The sequence below is a fragment of the Peromyscus maniculatus genome, chromosome 2 (assembly GCF_049852395.1).
Source record: "Peromyscus maniculatus bairdii isolate BWxNUB_F1_BW_parent chromosome 2, HU_Pman_BW_mat_3.1, whole genome shotgun sequence".
NCBI classification, from domain to species: Eukaryota; Metazoa; Chordata; class Mammalia; order Rodentia; family Cricetidae; genus Peromyscus; species Peromyscus maniculatus.
This window is the reverse complement of record NC_134853.1, coordinates 119,207,244-119,232,148: the sequence shown is the minus strand read 5'-3', so window position 1 is coordinate 119,232,148 and position 24,905 is coordinate 119,207,244. Positions and strand designations below refer to the sequence as shown.

The following is a 24,905-nucleotide window of genomic DNA, read 5'->3' as shown; positions in this document are numbered from 1 at the left end:
ACCATACTTGACTTCTGTCTCAAAGCCCACAGTCCCCTTAGATGCTACAGGCTGACCCACGAAGTCATCTTGTGTGTGGTTCGGGTGGAGCTGTTTCACTGGCTGCCCGTTTCACGGCAGCAGCCAGAACCACGTTAACATGGATCACATTACTCCAGACTCTGCCGGGAGCCATCTGTGGAGAACCAGATGTTGTGGGGCCACAAGCTGAAGTCCTGCCTATAACCTTCAAGGTGTCCTGCCCTGAGGCAGCTCTCCTAACATTCCCCGGTACCACACTGACCTCACTGCTCCTCCTGCTGCTCCCCACCCCCACCCCACTAGAACCCGGGGATCTGGAGGGCTGACTGTAATACTGCACAGATGCTGAGGAGAGTTTTCGGGCAGGTGCGGGAGGGAACTTGACTTGACGCAGTTTCAGGACAGACCAACAGAGGGCACACGTGCCTCAGTTGTGAAGCAGCTGCCCTGCCAGGAAAGCGGAGGAAAGGCAAAAGGCCAGAGGAGGGGTCAGCACACATTTGGGAATCGTCGCAGACAGGGGAAAACAGTTACAGGCAAGTGCTGAGTGTTCTCGAAACACAGTCATAGGACAACGGTGACTGAGTGGGGAGACGTTCAGGACAAAGGTCTGAGGAGGAAAGGTCAGTCCCTGCCAGACCGTGCAAGCCTCTCTTCTTGCAGAGCCTGGGAGGACACGCCTCTCTGAAGCCCAGTCTTCACAAACATCCATTCTAGCTTACACCCCAGCGGCCAGCCTGAGCCTCCCTGACCCACATTCCCCTGACCTGCCTGCTGTTGCTAGGGTCTGCTCTCTGCTCTCTTTTGGCTGACCTCCTGACTCAAGTCATGGCCCAGGCGGCTGCAGGCTCAAACCCCAGCACATACATTCCCTGGCTTTAAATCCCAACGGTGTGCTTACACCCCAGCTGCTGGGCTCTGCCCGGATCCTCAGCTTGAGATTTTCATCTGACGTCTCTCAGCTTCTCAAAATGAAGACAACAACTCCAAATTTGGACCGGGGATGTAGATCAGTGGGTAGAGCACATGCTGAACTCCACTTGAGCATGTGATGCAGCCCCATCCTACTTCCTCTCCAAACTCCTGACCTCCAAACACACCCTTGTTCAGTTAGCTTTTCCTTTCATTTGTTGCTTCTTAGCAGTGACACCTCCAGCTCCCCCATCATGAACCAACAAGGCACACTACCGAAAACTGGCTGGTGCCTGTCTATCGGAGACACACGCTGAGGTGCTATCCACACCCGGGCTCAGTCTGTCTACCTTGGTACTTCCTGCTCCCGAATGAGTGGTAACCCTCCAGAATTCCAAACCCTTCTTCCATCTGTTCCCTTGTCCTTTGTCATCTTCCAGTCTTTTACTCTCCCCGGGCATCTTCCCAGATACACAACGGTGCTCCACCACTTCCAACCTTTCAGCTCTTCCCCTCTGTTCTTGGGATACAAATCTAAGCACATGTAGGAACCCCCACCCTCACCCCCGCTTCTAATCCCATTTCTCTCTTCCCATTCCCCTAAATCTCCTCGAGTTTTCTCTCTGGGGATCTCTACACACATCAGTCTAACTAGCAGTCCTGATCCTCACGTGACCTTCTCTAGTGCCCCTGCTTAGGTTAATTCTTCCTGCTTTCTTCTGTGTTTTCAACCTGTTTCTTGGGAATTGTGAGGGTGTGTGTTTGTGTGGCTGTGGGGTGCTTCCCATCTCATCTCAGACTCCACGACAGCACAAACTCCCCCTGAGGAAGAACCTGGGAGAGGATGAGCAGGTCTGAAGCCTTCTCAAGGGGCAGGGAGACGGAGGAGGTTATGTGGAGACAGGTTTCTGGTCCCTTAAGGAGAGAGGAAATGTAACGACTTGTTAGAGTGGCAGACGCCACGCCACAGAAATGGAGTAATAACAGAGGGCTTAACGTAGACCCAGGGACTAATCCAGCTAACAACATTTTGAATTTTGCTTTTTTCTCAAATGACATTTTTAATTTTAGGAGCATTGGAGTTTTGCCTGCATGTGTGTCTGTGTGAGGGCGTTGGATCCCCTGGAACTGGAGTCACAGACAGTTGTGAGCTGCCATGTGGGTGCTGGGAATTGAACCCTGGTCCTTCTGAAGAGCAGCCAGTGCTACTACGACTACTGAGCCTTCTCTTCAGCGCCCAGTTTTTCTCCTTGTGTTTGTTTAGTTTGTGTGTGTGTTAGGGGCAGGAGGAGCCTGTCTGTGCCACTGAACGTGTGTGGAGGTCTGAGGACAGCCTGTGCGAGTCAGTTCTCTCCTTTCCCCTGTGGCTTCCCAGGTTTGAACTCAGGTTGTCAGGCTTGGAAGCAAGTGCCTTTACCTGCTCAGCCCTCCCACCAGCCCTCCGGTATGTTTAGGACTCCAACTTGTTTCTTTTCCTTTCTTGTGAGTTCTCCTGAGTCTTTGTGACTTCCTCTGGACTTCAGCAACTGTAACAGACTGACTGTCGGCACCAATGCGGCCCAAGATAAGGATCAACCAGAGGCGGCCAGCCCAAGACACCCTGGAATCCTACCGCAGGAGCTCCACGGCTCCCCTTTGGGTCTCCTCTGTGTGTCCAGGACTGCCGTAGGCAGCTGAGCTTAGGTTCTTAGATCACTGCTGTTCCTGGTGTGGTCACCCTGCCTGTTTAATAAAGCTCCTGTCCCGGCCTCACCACGCTCCTTCCTGGCCTCCCCACGCTCCTGTCCCGTCCTCCCCATGCTCCTTCCCATCCTTCCCATGTTCCTTCCCGTCCTCCCCACGCTCCTTCCCGTCCTTCCCACGCTCCTGTCCTGTCCTCCCCACGCTCCTGTCCTGTCCTCCCCACGCTCCTGTCCTGTCCTCCCCATGCTCTTTCCTGTCCTCGCCATGCTCTTTGGTTTCTGTTTTGGTAGGGAGAGGAGGTGATAGAGGGTCTCCTATGTAGTCTAGGCATGCCTGGCACTCGTGATCCTCCTGCCTCAGTCTCCTGAGTGCTGGAGTATAGGGTAGTTGTGAGCCACTAGGCTCAGGCTTTGTGGGAAAAGAAGCTGAGCCTAGTCTATCTGGTCTCCTAACACTGTGGAACAGAAAGGCCCAGTGAGAACACGGGGATCTCATGAGAACCCGCATTTAAAAAGAGTCTCAGACTGGTCACCGCAGGGTATCAGATGGGGCTGTCATGTCCCTATGTGGTGGAGCCAGGCCAGGAAGCCATAAGAATATTGCCTATTTTTCTCCCTTGCTTTCTTATTTTCTGTTTTGAAATAGGGTCATACTATGTAGCCCTGGCTAGCCTAGAATTCACTATATGGACTTGGATGGCCTTGAATCCAGAGACCAACCTGCCTTTGCCTCCCACGTGCTGATATTACAGGCATGCACCACCACATTCAGCCCCCACCCCACCCCCTTTTTTTTTGAGACTATGCAGCTCACTTTGTAGCCTAGGCTAACCTCAAATTCATGAGTCCTGCCTCAGCTTCTTGAGTGCTGGAATTTCAGGCAGGAGCCACCACTATGTCTGGGGAGAATCTAGTACTCTTTAACCAGAGTTTGGGAAGCAGTCACCTGTGGTGAGGGAAACAAGAGCTGTAGCCCTTACTTCCCAGACACAGCTGAGTCCCAGTTACAGTTCAGTTACACTCATCCTAAAGTTTTACCATCTAGCAGGAAAATGTAAAAATCCTGCAGTTTCCTCCCCACAACTAGCTCTAAAATTAAAAGGCTTCTTAGCCACCAGTAAATCCTAGGGAGTCACCCGGAACCCTCCTGCCAATCTTGGCGGAGTGGAACCCTCAGGCCAAGTGGTGAATATGAAGGACAGCATGGTCTCTTGTGGGGAGACCAGGACAGCAGGTCTGTCACCTGCAGGAAGACTTTTCGGCCCTAAGACATTTGTAGCCAGCACATTTGCCTTGAGAACTGATTGACAAGTAACTCGGTAGGCAGTGGCTAAACCTTCCCTGGGGCTTGGCCTGGGAATGGGGAGGAGCTACTCTCCACGGGGTAGGTCAGTGGTGTACAAGTTCAACACTGAGGTGCGACCTAGGTGTCCTGCTCAGTCTTGCCTCTGAACACCAGGGACTGGGGACTGTGGTCTGAGGTAAGCATGGGGTCCTTTGGGGAGGCAGGGGAAGGCAAGAGGCTGACAGGAAATGTACTTTATTTTTCCTTATCAAGTGAATCTTGGACTTGTTTTCAGCTTCACTGGGTTCTGAGAAGAGCGACCGGACTGGGGAAAACACCCGTAAGAAGTGGTCCTGCCCTCAGGGAGGCATGTGGTAAGTGTCCTGTGAGGGGCGGCAGGATACAGTGATGGTCACCGTGGGGAGGGGATGACACGGGCCTTAGAGGCCCCTAAGGAGACCGGGGTATCATGGTCTCTGCACATTCGGGTGTTCCAGCCTCTGGTTCCCTGGCCTGGCTAGGCAGAAATGAAGACGGTCTAAAGAGACACCCGTGTCTCTCCATCTATCACGCCACTGAAATGATGGACTCTAACAAAATGGGCATTTCCCCAGGAATCTTATGCTGGGAGAAGGAAAGGGTGCCAGCTAGAGGGAGAACTTGCCTTCAGGAAAGAGACGCCACACAGTTCTAATACCTTAGAGGATGAGACAGAAGTCTAGACCATGAAGGTCAGGGGTGGGGGAGTGGCACTGGCCAGGGCTGCTTAGATGTGGATGTCCTTGGTCCTCTCTTTACTTACTTCAGGACCCAAAGACGACTGTGTGTGTGGTCACTGGACCTCTCTGTCACCCTTCCCAGTGTGGTCACATTGAACAAATCTCCCGTTCCTGCTTCCCACTATGGATATGACTCTTTTAATTGGCTTGTTGAGGATGGCTTGGAGCACAGGCTGTGACGGCTGGGTTTGGGAACAATCCCACCCCAGGGTCTGTGGTCTGGCCTTTTGCCTCATATGGACTGGCACCCTTTCCCCTCTTTCCCCAGAGGAAAAGGACAGTTGGGAAACATGGCTGATGTCATCCTGCTCAACCACAGCCCTTCAAAGCATTAACCTCGTCAAAAACAGGTATGCCTTTACATCTGCGTCTCTTGTTCGGAACAGTGTGCTGTAGTGCTCAGGTGGTCAGAGTGGGAGACTAAAGGCAGAATTCTTGGCCGACAGGGGTGAACTATTATATTTAGCAGAGCTACCTTACTCAGCAAGTGCATTTTTCACTGGACATTTAATGGAAGTATTTTGTACCCCCGTCCAGGTGTAGTTATTATTAAACACTTAGTAATTACAGGCCTGAGGCAGAGCAGCCCAGGGGCCTGAAGGAAGACTTCCAACTTCTCCAAGGAGGTAGAGGCCAAGAAGAGAAGTATGTGACCTGCCCACCCCGAACTCCCAACAGGAAGGAAGAGGTGGGGAGACCTGTCCTTCCAAGGAAGAGGAGACCCACCCAGGGAAGGCAAGGAGAAGAGGAGCAGCCATGGAAGCCGAGAAGACCCACCTGCTGAAGGAACTGGGAACACAGACCTGCCCACCCACAGAGACCTGGGAGGCTACCAACAGGAAGGGAGAGGAGGGGAACATGCAACCATCTCAAGAAGGCAAGCTGGGGGACAGGGAGGCTAGGGAAGATGCCCGGTCCCCCAGACCCGAAGAACAGTCGGCGCCGCTAGCCACGTGGTTGGAAGACGAGCCAATAACCATGTTCCCCCCTCCCACTGCTCTTACCCGTCCGTGTGTGTTCCCCCCTCCCACGGCACTCACACCTCACTCTGTCTTTCCCCCTCCCACAGCTCTTTCTGGTCAGTCTGTGTTCCCCCCTCCCACAGCACTCACATCCCACTCCGTCTTTCCCCCTCCAAATGCCTTGCTCCTTCACTGTGGTTCCCTGTCCAATGGCGTTTCTCTTTCATCTTGCAATTCCTCCAGTTTCTTTATCGGCATTCACCTCTCCAGCCCTTCTCCTTGAGAGAGGGTTATTTCATCAGTCAAACTGGCTTGTGCTGCAGCTACTGGGGTGGGCACTAAAGGACTTAAAAGGAGAGCTGAATTCAACTGCAGCATTACGTTCAGTGGGAGGTCAATGTTCAATTAAACTTTCTAGTTGAGTCATTTGTGTATGTTTTTATTGCATGGACCACAAGATGGGTAGGTAGCTCTTCTTAAAAAACAGGTTTGGAGCCCCCAGCCCCCACCTCAGTGGCAGTGGCTCACGTCTTTAATCCCAGCACTCGGGAGGCAGAAGCAGGTGGATCTCTGTGAGTTCCAGGTCAGTCTGGTCTACAGATTGAGTTCCAGGACAGCCAGGGCTACACAGAGAATCTGTGTCTCAAAAAACTAAAAACCAAACCAAACCAAACCAAGACTAAATAAATAAATAAATTAATTAATTAACAAATTAATAAATAAATAAAAGGTTTTTGGGATTATGTCTTGGAGAACTGAAAAGTCAAACAGTTTCTGGGAACGTGGGCTGTTATACAGCACACAAGCCCATGCTCTTTGCGTGAGCCTTTCCTGAGCATCTAATCCTGCAAGGGAACACTATCAGCCCTTAGATTTGTCAGGGCCCAGATATTTTTGGTGTAAGATGTAAAACTCAGCATCCACACCCAGCCTGCATCCTCAATCCAGAGGTGCAGATGTGCAGAAAGTAGACAGAGGCTGTGAGGCCAAGGCGACCTCGAGAAAGTGGGCATCCTAAAGATCCACAAAAGCCCAGAACTGGCCTTGCTACAATCTGAAGTAGCAGAAAGTGCTTACCTAGAACTCACTGACAATGACTTTCTTGACATACTAATTTTTAGGCTTCTTAAAAAATAAAAATCTAAGGGTGGCTGCTGAACATAGTGCCCTCTAGTGGCTCGCACCCCTAAAGTCATCTGGAATACTAATCTCCAAGGGTTTTTTTAATTGTATTTTTCTAGTATCAGGAATTAAAACCAGGGCCCCATGGCTCATGTTTGGTAGGCAGGAATTCCAAGCTGCACCCCAAGTCAATTTCTATGCTATCAAAAGGCATCTTGTCATTCCCGGACCTCACACCTAAGATATTATAATGAAAGTGAGACCGTCCCCTGTGCCCCGCTGAGTCCTCGAGGTGTGCCACAGAGGAACCTTCTAGACTGCAGGAGGCACGTTCCACAGCTCTTTGTCTTTTCCTGCATTGTCAGACGCTCCCGTGGCATCATGTGTAGGCTTCACAAACACCCTTTAACTATACTCACGTCTTGGCTGCTTGCTCGGTACTCTAGAACAAATCTGCCAGAAACCCAGCCCTGGGTGAGCTTGCTCTGGACCAAACTAACAACGGCACCCATTCATTCATTCCCACATGCACTCTCCCCTCCCCCACTGCACCCATTCATTCCCACACTTACTCTCCCCTCCCCCACTGCACCCATTCATTCATTCACACACGCACTCTCCCCTCCCCCACTGCACCCATTCATTCCCACACTCACTCTCTCCTCCCTCTTCCACCTGATTTCCCTCCAATCCAGGACTTCTCACATGCCACACCCGCATACCCAAGTTCGTGTCCTTCAACTTAATCAGCATGCCCAGCAACCCACTGAATGTGAGCAACATCTCCTAGGTGTCTGCCTCAGGTGGAGCCCTTGGTATTTTTGGACAGTATCTTATTATTAGTCCTGGGTGGCCTTGAACTTGTGATCTCCTGCATGTACCTCCCTGGTGATGGAATTTATCATCCATTCTAAAATTTATTCTTGACTTATTTATTGTGTAGGCGTCATATATGCTATGGTATGTGTATGGAGGTTGAGGACAACCTGAGGGAGTCAGTTCTCTCCTTCGACCACGTGTGTCCTGGAAATCAAGCTCAGCTCTTCAGGCTTGGCAGCAAGTGTCTTTATCCCATGGGCCATCCTGCAAGCCCAAAAGTTATCAGCTTCATGATGGCTACTGACTTTAAGTTCCAACAGATGAAAATGAAGTATGTCAGATTATTTTACTTAACATACATGTTCATATATTTATGCACCTAAATGTATGTATATATGTATATGTAGCAGTGTTTGGGATCAAACCTAGGGCCTTGTCCATGTCAGTCAAGGACTCTACACACTGAGTTACACTTCTTATATCCATCCATCCTCCCTCGCTCCCTCCCTCCCTCCCTTCCTTGAGACAGGTTCCTACCATGTGGCCTTGGCTGGCCTCTAACTCACAGAAATCACTTATTTCTGTTCTGCCTCTGAGTGCTGGGGTTAAAGTGCTGGGATGTATTCTACCAAGCTGAGAATTTTATGTTTTTAACACATATGCTGTAGTTCTAATATTTTCCAGTGACTTTAAGGCCAGGTATGGTGACTCATGCCTTTAATCCCAGCAATCAGGAGGCAGAGGCAGGCAGAGGCTAGCTAGGGCTACATAGTGAGATCCTATCTCAAAAATCTGAAACAAAACCAAAACCAAACAAAAGCCAAAAAACCAAACAAAAAACCAAAAAGAAACAAACAAAAAACAAAACCCAATCAGTTAAAAAAAATATTCCCTAAGTATATTACTTAATTTTAAAAGCCAAACGTGGGCCAGGCATGGCAGCACAGGCCTTTAATCTCAGCACTCAGGAGACAGAGGCAGAGGAATCGCTGTGAGTTTAAGGCCAGGACTACAGAGAGAGACCCCATCTCAACCTGCCCCCACCCCCCAACAGTCAGACTTGGGCTCAGTGGATAAAGGTGATTGCCAGCAAGTCTGGCAAGCTGATTGGATCCCTAGGACCTGCATGGAAGAAGAAGAAAACTGACTGTTGCCCACTGTCCTCTGACCACCACACACACACACACACACACACACACACACACACAATAAATAAAAATATAAGACTCAGTATTGCCCACCAGCACTTAATGAAAGCCTCCATCCCTCTCTACAGTACTTACAACTCTTTTCTTTCAGAATTTGCTTCCATATTCCTAAATAACATAATTTGACTTCTATTCGCTGATTTAACCAAATTAGCCAATTGGCATTTTGAAACAAGGTACGTAGAGTACGTAGCCTAGGTTGGTCCTAGGTTGGCCTTGAACTCACTCCGTTAGCCCAGGCTTTTTAGCCCTGGTTTGTGGTGAGTTGGCTGCCTCAGCCTCCTGAACATGCCACCACTCCTGGCTGACAAGCTTTTAAAACATCTAATCATGTCCTTGTGTGGATGACAAAAGCTTGGAGCCCTCTCATCCTTCCACTGAAGTGCCATGCCCCCACGTGCCTCCCGTTTCCTGCCCCAGGCTCTTGGCATCTACTTGTTTAATAGTGTAAGGAGGCGCAGCTGCCCCTGCTCCAAGCCGGGTGTAAAATGAGGGCTGGAGAAGCGAAGAGGAACTGCCCAAGCTTCCCCTCTCAGCTTCCTTTTCCATCCATCATTTCCTCTGCTACCTTCAACTCTGGGTCAGATTCCTGTTCACCTCTGTACAGTAGACATGTTAATCATTTAAGGATGTTCCTCTTGCAGCCTCCCCTTTCAAGGCTGAAGGCACCAGATAAGAATAGCAAAGGTATTTGCAAGATGTGCAGGAGACATCGTAATCAACACATCACCGACTACCAGGTTTTACAACTTCCTGTTCCAGAGTGGAACCTAGAAGTCTCTAATCTTTGCTCTAAACCTGAAGTTGTCCTAACAAACTCCATCTTGTCATCTGCTTTCTTTCTCTGTGTCATTCTCTCCTGGGATTCCAGCACCATAAGTCCAACAGACAAACATCCTGTGAAGCAGATCAAAACTGCCCCTAGCAGTGGTGACTTCCTTGTCCAGATAAGACTGGATGGCCAGGCCTAGGACAATGATCAACCAGAACGACCCGACCATGACTGAACTACGCAACCCCCCTTGACTTCGACCTTGTACCCTCCATGGGGGGTGGGGTGGGGTGGGGGTGGGGGTCACCTGAAGACATCCAGTGTGGCCAGACTGAAAACAAGTTCCTTCCTGGCATTCACCATCCCTTGTCTCTATTCTCAACATTTGAGGCAAGTGGCCACCCATGGTTCTTTGGGACCCCCAGAACTAGATTTCCTTGGCTTATATTAGAGTTTGAGGGTAGCCTGGGCTATATGACAAGAACTTGTCCTATAACAACAATAACAAAATGAAGACAGAACAGTCCTGAAGGTCATTACTTATGTGATATTTTTTTTTTTGGGGGGGAGGGACAGGTTTCAAGACAGGGATTTTCTGTGTGTAGTCCTGGCTATCTTGGAACTCACTCTGTAGACCAGGCTGGCCTCAAAAACACAAAGATCACCTGCCTCTGCCTCCTGAGCGCTGGGATTAGCCTGCCTCTAAATGCCAATCTTACTGAGCCTACTACCTCTTATACTTTAATGTTTCCTTGATTATGGTGTGAATTTATTTTCCAGAGTACATAGTTAACACATATTTTTTTTAAAAATTAGATCAGCTTTACATTTTCTACTTCACCTCAAACTTCCAGGACAGTTACATATATTTGATACTCAGTCCCTCTTTTTCCCCCTTTTAATTTTATTTTTACTATTTTACTGTGTGGAGGTCAGAAGACGACTTCCAAGAGCCTGTTCCCGCCTTCCAGTGTGGCAGCCGGGATGGAACTCAGGCCATCAGGCTTGCATGGCAAGTGCCTCACCCACGGAACCGCCTCCCTCTCTCTTTTCCCTCTTTGGTTCAGAGGAGTTTCTCTTGATGTGCTCCTCCTCCTGTTCCAGCTGGCCAGACTGCTCTCTGTAATCTGCCAGAGACTGTAATGTGTCCAGGACTTTGGTCTCTTCTGTTTTATTCTGTTCATTTGTTGGAGTATACCTTAAGGTAATTCTCTCAGAAGACTGATTTCAGAAAAGCCAGTGTCATTTAAATGCCTTGCTAGCAAGTACTTTTCTCTTGAAAAAATGTAAAGCCTGGGAAGGTATTATTCTTTTATTATTTAATATTTGCACTGATTAATGGGTCTTTAAATTTCTTTAATTTTTTTTCTCCTCTCTCAACTCTGTGTTCCTGTTTACAACTTCTACTGGTTGGACATTAGATTTCTTGACTTAATCCCTTGGTCTCCTTGCTCTGTTGCTACATGACCAAACATGGGCTGTTCAGTAGCCAAACAAAGAGCTTTATGCCCTACATGCGCTGCGTGGTCATGTAATTTGCATGCAGCGGCGTGATCACGCAATCTATGCGCATACATGGCATAGCTATGTGAGCCCATACGTGCATGTGCAAGGGAATCCATAAAACACCGGCCACAGACCCCACCCCACTTCTTCTACCCTCTCCACACAAGTCTTTCAAACAGGCCTGATCACATCCTTTCCTGTCCCTCCCTTCTGCTAATAAACTCTCACAGTAGGTTTCATTGTGCCTCGTGACTTTTCCTGGCAGGGTAAAACAGCGCTGCGTAAAACCAACACTCTCCCTCACTCATGGTTTGTACTATGGATTGAACCCAGGGCAAGTCTCTTCAGCTGAACCACATCTCCAACTCTTTCTCTATGCTATCTTAATATCTCTTCTACCACTGGGGCCTCTTACGTCAGTTCTACAAGATCTGGAGAATGCCCGTGAAGGGCGACCCAAAGAACGACTTTGTATATAATCTCTGAATTATTGTCTCTTTGAGTTAAAGACTTTCTTCTGATCTCCAACTTGTTCCTAGGCTCTGTGATCCATCTCTTCCATTTTGATTCATGTATCTAACCAGTATTTAATAAGTGCACTGTGTCAGGCAATGGGGTGTCAACACTGGAAAGTCCAAGTGGCTTCAGTTTGCCCTCATTTCCAGCACTGAGCATGTGCGACATACTCCCTTGGCTATGAGGCTGCTTGGCCTCCCCACACCAGTGTCCCTAAAAGTACAATGCCATCAAGGACACATTATCCTGAACAAAAGAGGATGGGACACTGAGATCAGGAGTTCAAGGCTAGCCTTAGCTGCATAGTGAAGCCAGTCTGGGTTATCTGTTTAATTAATGCTGCCTCAATCTACCCATCTACCAAGGCCATCTCCACAAATTTCTGATAGAAATGCCTGACATGCTCCCCTACCCCTTCATGTCCTCAAAGAAAGGTTGAAAATTAGAAACAAAAAGGATTTTTTTTTCTAGTGGACTGACAAGATGGCTCAGTGGTCAAGAGTGCTTGCTGTTCTTTCAGAGGACCTGAGTTCAGTTCCCAGCACCTACACCAGGTAGCTCACAACTGCATGTAACTCCAGCTGCAAGGAATCTGATGCCCACTTCTGGCCTCCATGGCACTTGAAGACATGTAGCATTTACTCACACTGACATGAAGACAGACAGACAGACAGACAGACAGACAGACAGACACACACACACACACACCTAAGTAAAAAAATAAGATAAACCTTAAAACAAAAACCTTTTTTCTAGCAGAGAATATGGATTAAAAAGTTTTATAGTCATTCTATATGCAAAAGAACTGAGCGGGGCAAATTCTCTAATTAGAAGAAGCAAATTAAATTAGGAACATTTAGAAGCACTTCTAACAGCCTAGTGAAGCTTGGCTGCTCAGTCTGGACTTGTCAAGAAGCAGCCACCAACCAGCCTTCAGAGGCAGAGCCTATGGTGGTATTTTATTTGTACTGAAATGTGATTTTAATTGTATGTTAACAAATAAAGTTGCCCGGGGGTCAGAGCTATTAGAGCCATAACAAGAGCGTGGCAGTGGTGGTGCATGCCTTTAATCCCAGCACTTGGTAGGCAGAGCTAGGTAGATCTCTGTGTGTTCAAGGATACAGCCAACATTGGAGACACACGCCTTTAATCTCAATACCATAGAAGACCTGGAAAGCTGTACATACAGGCAGTGAGGAGGCAGTCATGTGTTTGGGTTTACAACCAATGAGAAGGCAGGAACAGAAAGTCTGTTTCTGCCTTCTCATTGGTTGTATAAAGATGAACAGACAGGAAGTAGCTCTCTTTCGGAGAGGTCTCTTGGCTTAAGAGGCTAGCTGCTCCAGGCAGGTAAGGCTCTTAGCTCTGACCTCTTGGCTTTCTTCTTTGCATTGGTTCTGTGTTTCTTATTTAATAAGACGGTTGGTTACATCTACACGAGCCATCCACCCCTTCTTATACTTAGAGATGTCAGCTTCCAGAAGTGTCAGCTGCCTCCTGGTCCCCCACTCTCAGTGTGATGTTTCCTGGGCCAACAGTGCTTTGCATGAGACACTCACAGTAGGTCTTTGCCATGGGCTGCAGAGATGGCTCCATAGTAAAGGACTTGCCTCTTGGGCATGAAGACCTGAGCTGACTCTCTGGCACCCACATAGAAAGCAAGAAGTAGGGCGTGTGCCTATAACCCCCATGTTGGAGAGGTGGAGACAGGCTGGGACTTGCTGAAGGTGGAATTCAGCTGAGGAATGAGCTTTGGCCTGCACACATACATACACAAACCATACATACACACTTCTCTTTTCCATATCACCAGGCACAATTAATTACCTGGCCTTGTCTACTTCCCTGCCAAAGGTCTAGCTGATAATAAAAATAATTGCCTAGTGGTGAGTCAGCTGCCATACAACTACGTTGCACATTGGTTTAATTCAAATGAACACCATGTGACTGGAAGACACTTGAGAGGGGACCTTGCTAAGCTTGAAAGCTCCATGTTCTTTAATGTGAATACCTCCACTGTGGACCCTTCAGAGGGTCCGCTGATCTGTTCAGAGAGCAAATGAAAACAGCAAGTAACATGATTGGCAAGGCAGAATACCTTGAAATCAGTTGTTACTTCCTTCTTAAAACAGAAACAGAAAAAAAAAAAAAAAAAGGGACCTCTTTCACAAACAGGCTCTTAACAGTGAGTAAGCCAGGGTGGCACAGTGGCACAGTCCTGTAATCCCAGCACTGGGAGGCTGAGGCAGAAGGATCCCAGAATAGCCAGGGATACACTGAGATACTGTGTCTGAAACAATAAACTAAATAAAAAAAAAGCAGCTCTCTCTCAGAGTGGACAGAAGTATCTATAGCTTTTATCTGAAATCAATTAAAAGTGTACTTGCCACTTTATACAAAATTTTTTAAATAAAATTTGAAAACATTAATTTTTTTCATTTCATTTGTATGGGCCTTTTGCCTGTGTGTGTCTGTATACCAAGTGCACGACGTAATGCCAAAGGAGGCCAGAAGAGGGCATCAGAGGCCCCAGGAACTGGAGCTACAGAGGCTGTGAACCACACCACATGGGTGCTGGGAATCAATCCCAGGACCTTTGAAAGAGCAGCCAATGCTCTTAACTGCTGAGCCATGTCCCCAGGCCCTTTATAAGAAATATTTCTAAAAAGTGCTCTGGCAGGAGCAATTGAACTAGAATGAAGTGTCACCTTTGTGAACTTTGTTTTTGTGAGACAAGGTTTTAAGCAGTCTAGATTAGCTTCTAACTTTCTATAGCACCACGACTGACCTTGAACTCCTGAGATGTGGGATTATAGACATGGTCACCAAACTAAGCTTCTAAAAGCTAAGTTTTTGTTGGCTTGGTTTTTTTTTTTTTTTAAACCAGGGACTCAAGTTGCTCAGGGCTGGCTTTGAACTCACTCTATAGCCAAAGGTGGCCTTGAACCCATTATGCAGCCAAGGATGGCCTTGAACTCTGGATCCTCCTGGCCAGGCCCCATTACTGAGAGATGCCATGTCTTACAAGGTAATTTTAAATTGTAGTTAATGTTATACTTTTCCACTTTGTCTTTTTATGGGGTGGGTTGGAGAGGTGCTGGGACTCAATCCAGGGCTGCGCATGCTCCGTAAAGTCTACCGGGAGCTACATCTCAGGTCAAGTTTGGGTCATGTTTCCTTGTGAAGAAGGTGGAGCTGCTGAGTGAATTTCGTCAGTGTGTAAGAATACCAGTACCACCACACACTAAGAGAAAGCCCCGTTCTCTTGTTCAAGTTCCCACTGAGGCTCTCCTCTCAGAGCATGCCCTGTGGCGAGCAGCTGAGACCGGTGACAAGGGGTCAGTGGCAGGGAAGGATGGGTAACCAGATGGAGCAGGAGTGTGAATAACTACGGCCGGGCGGCACTTCCATCCTAAGCAAGGACAGCTCGCAGCCGAGGGGAGCAGGGCCAAGGCTGCTCACGCGCTGTTTTGGTTGGCATTCAGCAGACGCTTAAGGACCCAAATAATATTCGGCCTCTTGTTTGAAACCACAGTGTTTCATGACCCCCATCACATGTGCCTAGGGCTCTTTACCTTGTTAAAGGCTCTGATACTTTGGACCCAGACCCCTGAGGTCTCCCAGCTAAGCACCACAAATCACTTCTCTCCAATGTCATGGTTCTTCCATTCAATCTTCTTATTCTAAGACTAGGATTATCTGAGTGCTGGCTGTGGGTTTTATTCTTTTTACCTATAAATCATCTTCTACTACCTCTTCGGAAGTATGGTGATTATAATCCTTCATTTTAGGGCCACTCATTAGTGAGAGTCACTGCCAGCATGTGCCTCTCACGTCTCTGCAGGGCATCAATCTTAAGAGACACGGGCAGAAACGGAGGGAGGGGAAATTAACGGCCCATTTTGCTTTGACTTCCTCCTCTATTTCCCTCTTCCTCTGGACAGTCCTCATGGGGCCACAGCTGATCGATAATTGTCTGCCTTAATTGATGACTACTAGGCAGGATGAGTTGCTGGGTGCTGGCAACCATTCAGAGCGTCAGAGAAAGAGCATTTTTCTCTGCCTTCAAAGGGACAGGAAACAGTGCTTGGGCTGCCCAGTACCAGTCTTTGGATGTAAGAAAGGAAATCATTTCCTAGTCCTCGCAAACCTCAATTTACAAAAGCATGCTGGAAGCTAAACGCCTTGTTGATTTATCACATGAAGCTGAGAGTCATTTTTCTCCCCTTGTTATACTTTCATATAATCCTGCTCATGCCTGTATGGGTGGCATTAAAGAATTTCTGAATAAAAATAATAATTTCTCGCTTTCAACCTTCATAATTCCCATCAGCAAGCCGCCTGCTGGGTGGCGATGCCGACTGCCAGTGACGCTTTGCTGTCTTTCCTGCCGCCACTTATCTGCCTCTCCCAGCTGGTTCTCCATTGATCGCAATACCTGCAGGATAATGCGCCCGAAGGCATTCTTCAGGAGATTAACAGCATCTGTGTGAGACAGTCCATCCAGAGGTTGCCCATTAATGCTCACAATCCGATCTCCAACCTGGAAGGACAAAAGTGGGAGAAAATCACTATCATTAGGAAAAATTAAATTTGAGAAGAATGCCTAAGACTCTTCGTAAGTTGTATTTCCCATCTGCCTTGTTGTTGAGGGCTGGCTCTTGTGGAGCGTGGGGGATTTTTATGCCTTTCCCCAAATGCAGCCCAATCAGAGAAACAAGAAGGGGGTCAGATTTGATTACTAAAAGGCACTGCAGGTCCCTTTTGTATTTTGGTAGTAGTGGTGTTTTATACATCCACTCACCAGTTAAGAGTGGGTTGCACAAATTAGCTGTTCAATGAAGCTCTGATGAAGAAGCCAAGTATTTTCTGTTTAATTTTTATACCTCTGTTAAGATTAAGGGACAACAGGGAAAAAAAAATCATAAAAGTGTTGATACTTTCGGTGGGTGGAAGATTCCAAGATCAAATCTGAATTAAAAACCAATTTTGGGTAAATGACATGCTTGCTAAAAGGGTTCAAGAGGTTTGGAAGAAGCTGTGAGTCCTTCTTTTACCGAGACGCTTTGATAAAAACAACATTTTTATACGTCCAGGGACTTAATGAACTTCAGGTCTGCAGTCTTGCTAATGTAGCCTGCCCTCAGCATGGGCTGCTGATCGCTTTTGCAATTCCAACTTTAAACACGGTCCCTGTGGCTACAACCTCCTCCCCCAGCCAACAGGAGCTGGAAGCTTTCATGTTTACCTTAAGCTTCTGGGTCCGTGCGGCCATGCCATTGGCCTGAATCATGGCAATAAATATCGGGATATCTCCTAAAGGACTTCCTTTTCCTCCAGCGATACTGATTCCAAGGGCATCACTGAGCTCCTAAAAAGAGAGAGAACAGAAGACCTGCATCTTCAGTAATAGGCATAGATAGACTGTCCTCAGATTGCACTGAACAGAAACTCTCCCTAATGGAGAAGCCCAGCATAACACGGGAGCTGAGTGCAGAGCATCAAAAAGGCCTGTGTCACCATGCGAAGTCAGGTAGCTGTTGGGGCCTCAGAGAAGTCTCTCTCTGGGAGCCTCCAATTTATACACAAGATGGGAAATAGACTGCATAGTACATGGTGATAACTTGAGTATAAATAAGATAACTAGTGCTATCCTGGCCTACAGAAGAGGCTCCATAAAAGCCAATAGCAGCAGTAAATTAAAAAACAAAAGCCTTCACTGCTCAGTGGAGCGGCCAATTTGACGCAGCCTTGGCAAGTGTGTTCTCATATGGTGTTTATGATTAAACTGCCACACATATCATGTTCTGGGTGTGAACAAACACACTTGGCTTCAAAAGAGCTGCATGGCTGCCTTAAACAAAGGATCGTAGAGGGTGCCCGCTGTTGTGACAACAGTTTGGAGAGGGAAGTAAAATAGTAGCAAAAATCTCTGCAAAGATGGACCCTTGTGCAGAGATCCGGCTCTTGCCCCCTCCCCCCATCATGGGAGGCTTAATATTTTTAAAATGACTGAAGGCACAAATGACAAGTTGCAGTTCTAGCGGGCTGGCACCCTCACCAAGTCTATCTATCGCTCCTGCTGACTATAGTGGAACAGTCTTGTCAAAATGCAGATAACGACAGCCCATTGCTTCCGGAACAGAAAGACATGAAACCGGGTGGTAAGTGGAGATCTGGAGAATTGACAGCAGCAGGGGCACTCTGCCTCCAGCTTTACTGTGTGCGTGCATGCGTGCGTGCTGGTGGTGCTCATGCACTTGTGAGTGTACGTGCATGTGAGCACAAGCAGGTGGGCATGTGTGTGGGTACATGTATGTGTGCATATGTATGTGCGCACGTGCACATGCATGTGTGTTCATTTTTGCTCTGAGGGAGACTCCCGGTCAAACTGGGAGCTGGAAAGGTAGCTGAACTGCTGACATTCTGATGTAAACCCCATCCTTGGTGCCGGAAGAACCCAAAACAGGCATATCTGGCTGCTGGATAATAAGAGAAGACAGAGTGGAAAGAGTTAGAAAGAGACCCTGATTCTGAGCATGAATGCATGGGATTCTCAGGCTCAGTGCTGATCACTAAGTGTAGAAGAGACCTCCACCAGCATACCAAAAGTTTTGATTATTAATATTTTTTGAGACAAGGTTTCCCTGTGACATTTTTGATGATTAAACTTTGATTTGCATCACTCCAAAGGCAGACAGACACTGCACTCTCCAGCGAACTGGGTTGACTGTCTGCTAAAGCACAGGCACCATTGTTCTTCAGGGCAGACACAACTTAACATTCATGAGGTCCAGGATGCAACCTTAAGCTTGTTACCATGCAGGAAAATGTGACCATCTTCTCCTCTAAGGCTCTTCAGATCATGTAGGACAGTTGAAAGCAAACACTGAAACACGGTTTTATAGAGACATGAGTGGTCTGTATCAGGCCCCTGGCTGGACCCCAGCAAGGGGAAACACAGCAACAGAGGCAGGGTACATAAGTACTACTCTGTGAGGTGAAGATCTACATGGTCACAGCTTCTGTAGTTGAAACTTAGCATCTAAAAACATTCATAGCTGCTGGGTGGCGGTGGTGGTCCATGCCTTTAATTCCAAGAGTCAGAGGCTGGCGGATCTCTGAGTTTGATGCCACCCTGGTCTATAGAGTGGGTTTCAGGACAGCCAGAGATACACAGAGAAACCTGTCTCAAAAAACAAAAACAAAAACCAACCAACCAACCAACCAAACAAACAAACAAATTCATAGCCAAAGATGGATATAATCCCAGTACTCTGGAGGCAGAGGCAAATGGATTTCTGTGAGTTCCAGGCCATCCTGGTCTACATAGCAGGTTCCAGGCTAGCCAGAGCTACACAGTGAGAAAAATAAAACAGAAACAACACCTTCCATAGCTTAGTGATCATCATTTATATCCTAATAAAGCTGGAAAACAGAAAAGCCCCTCCAAAAGGTCCACATGAAGAGAACTTAAAAACAGACTTGTCCGCCGGGCGGTGGTGGCTCACGCCTTTAATCCCAGCACTCGGGAGGCAGAGCCAGGTGGATCTCTGTGAGTTCGAGGCCAGCCTGGGCTACCAAGTGAGCTCCAGGAAAGGCGCAAAACTACACAGAGAAACCCTGTCTCGAAAAACAAAAAAAAAAAAAACAAAAAACAAAAAAACAAAAAAACAAAAAAACAAAAAAAAAAAAAAAAAAAAAAAAAAAACAGACTTGTCTCAGCTAGAGAGATGGCTCTGTGGTTAAGAGCACTGACTGCTCTTCCAGAGGACCCAGGTTCAATTCCCAACACCCACATGGCAGCATACCACTGTCTGTAACTCTAAGATCTGACACCCTCACACAGACATACATGCAGGCAAAACAATACATACAAAATTAAAATAAATAAATTATTTTTAAAAAGACTTAAAAAAAAAAAAAGAAGAGACTTGTAGGGGCTGAGAGGTACTCATGGCAGAACATGCCTTAGTCTGCATGATGCTTTAATCTCTAGAGCCCAAACCAAATAAAATGTTATCAGCAAGGCCAAATATTCTACCTTAGGGCCATGGAGGTAGTTCAGAAGATAAAAACCCAAGCCTGGCCTGAGTTCAATCCCTGAAACTCATGTTATCCCAGCACTCCTACAGTGAGATGGCAGACAGAAACAGAGAAGTGCCTGAAAGCTCCTGGCCAGTGAGACTGGAGCAGCTGCATACCTACAGAAACTAGAGAGAACCTGTCCCAGTGAGGTGGAAGGTCAGAACTGATTCCCTCAAGTTGTCCTGTGAGCTGCGATATGCGTATATCACATACAGAGCCCATATCCTAGATGATAGAAGGATTCATTATTCTCTTACCATTAGTATAATGCCATGCTATAACTGTCATTTAGGATAATTGCAATGCTTCACTTCCAGGGAGATTTTATCTCGATTCACAGAATTTGTGTCCAATTGATAATTTCTAAATGCATTGATCAATAGGCAATGCCTTCTGTGCAAAATTCCAGGAGATGTTAACTTATTTTTATTTTCTGTGTATGGGTGTTTTGGGTGCATGTACACCTCTGTACCACATGTGTGCAGGACCCAAAGAAGCCAGAAGAGGGTCTTGGATCCTGTCCTGGGGCAGTAGCTGAGAGCCTACATCTTATCCACTGGCGAAGCAGATAGAGGTGGGCCTGGGCCTGCTGTAGGGTTCTGAAACCTCAAAGCTCACCTCAGTGACAACACCTTCTTCAACAGGGCCACACCTCTGAATTCATCCTAAAGACTCTACCACATAGGAACTAAACTCCAAATGTATGAGCCCATGGAAACCATTTTCAGTCAAACCACTACAGATGCCCTACAGCTGGAGTTCTACACTCTGGCGGACTAATGCTGGGGGACTGAACCCGGGTCCTCTGGAATAGCAGCCAATGCTCTAAACTGCTAAACCATCTCTTTAGTTCCCAAGAGATGTTTTATTATGAAGTCTGTGAATGGACCTGTGAGAACAGGGGGGTATGAGCAGGCCTATTATGGAAGCCTGTAAAAAGAAAGGACTGAACTGGCTAGAGATATATAACATATTTTCAAAATCTCAGAATACTTTGGCCTTCGCTCCATTTGTGTTTTATCTGCAACTGTGTATACTATTGGTGCATTTACCTCCTTTATCACAGAGCATCTGAACTGCCACTCTGGTGGAAAGATAGAGGACAAGTAAGTTTGCCTAAACTGCAGCCAGGAAGGACAGATGCCATTTCAGATCTTTAGGGGGTACTCAGAATTACATACTCTATATATCTTATCTCATTTACTTATTTTTGGTTTTCTGAAATAGGGTCTCTGTAGGCCAGGCTGGCTTGGAATTGAGTATGTAGCTCAGGCTGGTCTTGAACTCATGGCAATCCTCTTCTTTTAGCCTCCAAAACGTAGAGATTACAGGCATGAGGCAGCAGGCTCAGCATTTAATCCATATTGGTCTAGAATACGAGTTACTTTTACAAACCCATGCTATAGATGGCAAAATTGAGGCTGACTCAATGAAAGATCAGTGAGTTGATGTTATATAGATGGATTGTGTCTAATCAAAGTTTAATATTGAAGCCCCAAGTTCTAGTTCCTCAGAACATGACTCCATTTTGAGACAGCCTTTAGAATGAGTCCACTAGGGTGAGCTTTAAATCAGTCCAACCAGGAATCCTCATGAGAAAGGCTATTTAACAGGAGAGACTGAAGAACGAGGAAACACATAAAGGACAGGTCACATGAGGCCACCACAGGAAGGAGAGCCCAGAGAAAGTTAACCCTAATGTTGAACTTTTAGCCAAAATGTAAATATAGCAATGTTTGTTATATAACGTAAATATTAAACACAGGGGCTTGAGAGACGTTGAACAGTTAAAGCATTTGTTGCTTTTGCAGAGGATGTGGGTTCGACTCCCAGCATCTATGTGGTGGCTCACAACCATCTGTAACTCCAATTCCAGGGGATCCATGGCCCACTTCTGGCTTCTGTGGGTACAGAGGAATGCACATAGTGTACAGACTACATGTGGGCAAAATGCTCATACACATAAAATAAAAATAAATCTAAAAAAATAAAAAGAAGCATGCAGCTTGTTTAATGTGAGGAAGCTGATTAAGAAAGTTCTAGGCACACCTGGACAGTGAAGTGGATATCACATCACCAGTAACAACCATGCTCTGTGCTTTCAAGAGTACTGACTTGACTCCAAGTTCACACAGCAAGGTAAAGAAGATGAGCACAAGAGAAGGTCCAACACACTTTTGTTGTGTGAAATTTAAACACACACACACACACACACACACACACACACACACACACACACTATTATGAAAAGGATATACTAAAATATTCACAATGGTCACTTATGTGTTTCAATTTATTTTTTTGTTTGTTTATTTGTTTTTCGAGTTCTCTGTGTAGCTTTGCTTTTTTCCTGGAACTTGCTTTGTTGACCGGGCTGGCCTTGAACTCATGGAGATCCGCCTGCCTCTGCCCAGCCTGGCCTCGAACTCACAGAGATCCGCCTGGCTCTGCCTCCCCAGTGCTGGGATTAAAGGCGTGCACCACCACCTCCCAGCTAATCTATTTTTTTAAATTCTATTTCTGTTACATATTTTCTTTACTAACTTGAAAGAACAAATAACCCAATAAATTACATTCAGGAAGAAAATGTACAAACGAGCATAAAAAGAGTAACTGACTTACTCTGATGATCTCGACAGTCCTTGGTCCCACCTCTGTGCCTATGAAAAAAGCAAAGGGCGCTCATTAATGCTTTTGCATCAGAGGTAACACGCTTAAGATGCAACATTCCCATAAAGACAGGAGCATTCTTCTAGGGCTTCAAGAAAGAAACTAAAGCAAGCAAGGCAAATCCTTCCTCAGCATCAGGACCCAACTGAGTCTTCAGGGGCAGTGTCATAGCCTGATGTGGTCTGACCAAAGCTGCAGCAGCAATGGCCTGGAGCATGGTGACTCAGAGCTGGGAACAACACATTTGTGTTTCATTGTGCATTTTCCTGCTCTACTCAAAGATAACCTTTACCCAAGAAGGAGTTCAAAACCCCTGTGCCCACTCTGCTCTCCGGGACATACGCACTTCTCACCCGCTCCAGCCACCTGCAATGTTCCCAGGTTCTCTCTGTAAAAGAGAGATCTACTTTCTGATGCACTCTAAGTGTTTGCTTTTCTGTGGCTTATGGGATCTGTGTCCCTACCCCCAGCCTCTCCTTCTGAAATAGGCCACACTAAGTAGCTTGGGCTGGCCTTGAACTTACATTTCTGGGGAGGATCAGAAGGTCTCTTTGTGCCAACCAGGTTTTGTAGGCCAGTGATGACAGGGGCGAAGGCAGGCCGGCAGCTGCCGTGTGCACTGTGCTGATCCCCCTGGAAAAGAGACACTGTGGTCACCTGCGTGCAGGCACTACCATGGCCCCAGAGACACATCTTTAATCAGAGTCCACAGTGGCCCAGGTTAGCAGTCAAGAAAGAAAACTAGTCGCTGCGCTCACCCCGCACCACCCAGCCCCATCTAAACACCCCCTCCTTTGTGTCCCCACTGCAGACGTGTGCATCGTGGTCACAGTAAGAACAGACAACTCCAGCTGCTTTTGCTGCACAGGAAATCAGACATTTTCCTAGGCTGCCAGAGTGTTACAGCCTTCAGTGACTGGCCCTGTCCTTTGAGGAAGCAAACAACCTGACCCCCCTGGCCACCCCAACTACATCCCATGCCTCGCCTAGCCTAGTGTATGAAGCTCAATCAGTAGAAAGTGGCTGAGTAGACTTCTGGAGAAGGCAGCAGGTATGGAGGGGAAAGAGCTGACTTATGGGTATCTTACTTTTTATCCCAAACATTGTCTCATAATCAGAAATGGTTCAATCCAACCTGCTAAACCTGTTATTTAACTGTTTCCCCCACTTAAATAGATATTTGAGATTTATAGACAGCTACTGACTATCCAAAATCACACACATTTGCAAAGGCCCTTTCTAATGCAGGCAGTATCATCTCCAACTTTTCTAAGTTATCAAGTCTAGGCCGAGCTGCACTGAAAATTTAAGCTAAGGCTAACATCACTATGACCATTTGGTAAATTATAATGTGTCTTGTTTATGAGACAGGGTCTTTCTAGGTAATATAGGCTGGCCTTGAACTTAGATCTTTCTGAGTGCTTAGTTACAAGTGTGTGCCATTATGCCTGGCTTCAGTTTTTTTTTTTTTTTGGTTGGTGCTAAGGATCAAACTCAGGGCTTCATGCATGGCAGGCAGGTGCTATACCTACCACATCTTAGCGATCATTTATTTAACTATGGATGAAGCTTTAAAACATTTAAATATTTCTTAAATAAGAAATGTTTAAAAGAAGCAGAAATGTTAATAAGAATTATAGACATACCCAGATCCCATAATTAAAAATCTGCCACATTTTCATGACACACACATACATATATAATCTAGAGAAGTGGAGACAGAGGATCCTGACCCTGGGCACAAACAAAAACTCCTTCATAAAAACACAAATAAACTGAAAAATAAGATGTCTATAATTTCTTTTTATTTTATACACGTGTTTTGCTTGCATGTATGTGTGTGCACCAAATGCACCAGCCTGAGGCAGCCAGAAGAGGGCACTGGATCCCCTAGAACTGGAGTTACAGTCATGAGTCATGATGTGGGTGCAGGGAATCAAACCCAGGTCCTCTGAAAGAGTAACAAGTGCCCTAAACACCTGAGCCATCTCTCCAGGCCCTCCACTTTCTTTATCACATACCTTCTATTCATCAATTAATTCATCTTTTAAAGTTCATTTTCATATAGAGTGTAGATATCTGTATACGTTAGGATAGGTGCACTTTTCTTTGGTGTGACACAGGGGTCCCATGTATCCTAATCTGGTCTTACCTTATTTATGCATTACTTTATCTAGTTGAGCATGACTTTGAGCTTGGGACCCTGTCTCTGCCTCCCTGGGTATTAGGATGGTAGGTGTGGGCCACCATGCCCAGTTTATACGGTGCTTGGAATAGAAATTTATGAACCAGCAGTTAACCACTGTCAGACACCACACTGTACAAACTTACAGTTAAGTGAGATGTAGAAAAACAAGATAGAAAGCTGGAGATTGGCTCAGTCTGTAGAGCACTTGCCTAGCATGGGATGCCCTGGGTTCAACTGTGAAGTTTATGAATCATGACGATACCTATATACATTCCTCCAGGAGTCAGAGACCCAGTTTACCCACCGCCTCAACTGACAGTCCAGTGGGAATCACAGTTCCATGTCCAGTATGGCTCACTCTAGTCTCCCATGTAC

The 24,905-nt window shown here is 46.6% G+C and overlaps 1 protein-coding gene and 1 long non-coding RNA gene across 16 annotated transcripts in view; one reads left to right on the top strand and one right to left on the bottom strand.

Moving 5' to 3' along the window:
• The window catches only part of Patj (PATJ crumbs cell polarity complex component), a 330,512-nt gene that overhangs the window by 13,930 nt on the left and 291,677 nt on the right, over positions 1 to 24,905 (bottom strand). For all 15 annotated transcript variants that reach the window (XM_076564536.1, XM_042271444.2, XM_076564541.1 and 12 more), the window contains 4 exons: positions 22,867 to 22,975; positions 22,295 to 22,332; positions 16,833 to 16,955; positions 16,023 to 16,127 (listed from right to left, as the gene is read on the bottom strand). In XM_076564536.1, coding sequence (XP_076420651.1) covers positions 16,023 to 16,127; positions 16,833 to 16,955; positions 22,295 to 22,332; positions 22,867 to 22,975 — 375 coding nt within the window. The remainder of the gene's footprint in view (positions 1 to 16,022; positions 16,128 to 16,832; positions 16,956 to 22,294; positions 22,333 to 22,866; positions 22,976 to 24,905) is intronic.
• Positions 3,999 to 5,494, top strand: LOC107400840 (uncharacterized). Its single transcript, XR_006069532.2, has 4 exons — positions 3,999 to 4,096; positions 4,196 to 4,274; positions 4,948 to 5,029; positions 5,358 to 5,494. It is a non-coding gene; the product is annotated as an uncharacterized LOC107400840 (long non-coding RNA).